The 1,602-nt window shown below is 52.6% G+C and overlaps 1 protein-coding gene across 1 annotated transcript; it reads right to left on the bottom strand.

Moving 5' to 3' along the window:
- Positions 1 to 1,216: 1,216 nt before the first annotated feature.
- LOC104081831 (fibroblast growth factor 1) lies at positions 1,217 to 1,385 on the bottom strand (the record flags this gene model as incomplete). The annotated part of the gene is made up of 1 exon (XM_009584709.1): positions 1,217 to 1,385. A coding segment is annotated over exon 1 (169 nt), but the record flags the coding sequence as incomplete, so codon positions are not given.
- Positions 1,386 to 1,602: the final 217 nt, after the last annotated feature.

The raw sequence follows: 1,602 nt of genomic DNA, 5'->3' as shown, positions 1-1,602 counted from the left end.
CTTCTGCAATGGAAAGAGCGCTCGATGCTTCGGTGGCATGGGCAGCTACTGAAAAGGACAAACGTGCATCTTTCCTTGCCGTACAGGATAGTATTATTAATTTTTTATATTACGGTTTGCCCTATGTCAGATAGTCTGCAGCACTTTATAATAGTAGTATTTACAAAACCAGCACTTTTTGGTGAGCGAGTCCTGCCAGCTTCCTAGGATGAACTTCGATGCCAATTATGGAGAACGAACGTGCTCCTAGAAAGGCAGTGGGATGTGCAAATGGTAAGACGAGTGTTGGTATCTGCGTGGGCAGTTCATCCCAGCAGCAGGTCCCAGTGTCCCATGGGCTGGAGCCACCAGCATCACTGACTGCAGGGAATGAGGACGGGCAAGAGGAGACTCGTGGATGGCCTGTTAAATCTTTGTGACACACAGATGCAAGTAAAATGTCTTGAAACTGCTTCAGCATACAATAAGCCATACTTGTTTTCAGAAAAAAAGTGCATGGTAACATGAGTGCATTTCTAAAGCCATAAGTCACGAAATAACTGTCTTTCACCTGATTCTTGCCTCTGTTGGGCTTTTGCATCCTGCAGGAATTTAATTTAAGGGGAGAGGGAAGTTCCCCAAAGGCAAGGGGACGCTGTGTGCAGAATAGACAGATAAAATCCGTTCTGCACGCAGAGGAATCTGGGCCCGACCTCCTGCTCCGGCCGACGACCTCATGTGCGAAGAGGCACAGCTGCAGTGCGCTGCTGGGAAACACTGTGTTTGCACGGCCCCCTCTTGTGCTGAATCTTCTAACCCAGAGTAAATGCAAAGATACCATAGAATTACGTGTGATGGCTGCATGTGTGTAGGATGTGAGGCTGCTCCTAAGCCTTTTTTTCCAACTGCCATCTTGCTGCGTAAGCCAGCCGTGCTGCAATTAGCACTTCAGTCCTGTATGGTCTGCCTGCCTGCGATTATTTTGATAACCAGTTTCAGATTTAATATTTCTGCAGACGTGAAATAGCATACCTACCGTGCCTCCCCGGGCTCTGCGTACAGGCTACAGGCCTGTTTGGTGTGTGTGCTGACCTCCTGGAAGGTGTGTGGCCACCAGGAGGAAAGAGAGCCTGGTACAGAGCCCGTCTTCTCCAGCTCCCCCCTTCCTGGCTGATAAAAGCTGATAAAATCATAGGAGCAAGGAGGAGCACCAAGAAGCCCCGCTGGGTTTGCTTACTGTGCTGGTCGCTTCGGTCCCTGGTCCCATCCACTTTGCCATCTGGGAGGATCCGTAGGAAGTGGCCCCCGTTGCTGCAGTACAGGAGTTTGGGTTTCTTGTAGTTCCCCGGGGGAAGGTTGAACTTTTCCGTCAGGGCGGTGAAGGTAGTGATTTCCCCTTCGGCCATCTCTCAGCCTCTCCCGGCGGCCGGGCTGCAAGAGATGCGGTGGTGTATGGCAGGGGCGGCGGCACCGAGTGCTTGGCACACGCTGCTGCTGCCAGGCTTTTAAAGGGAGGGGAGGGAGCCCGGTGGTCCCCGGCCGGTACCCGGGCTGGCTGCGGGGCAGGTGATTCACACCGCGGATGATGGTGCGGCAGTGACACAGCCCGAAAGGTGATGCTCC

The sequence above is a fragment of the Fulmarus glacialis genome, unplaced genomic scaffold (assembly GCF_000690835.1).
Source record: "Fulmarus glacialis isolate BGI_N327 unplaced genomic scaffold, ASM69083v1 scaffold33810, whole genome shotgun sequence".
In the NCBI taxonomy this organism is placed as follows: domain Eukaryota; kingdom Metazoa; phylum Chordata; class Aves; order Procellariiformes; family Procellariidae; genus Fulmarus; species Fulmarus glacialis.
Note: the sequence above shows the minus strand (reverse complement) of the source record. Positions and strands in the feature narration are given on the sequence as shown.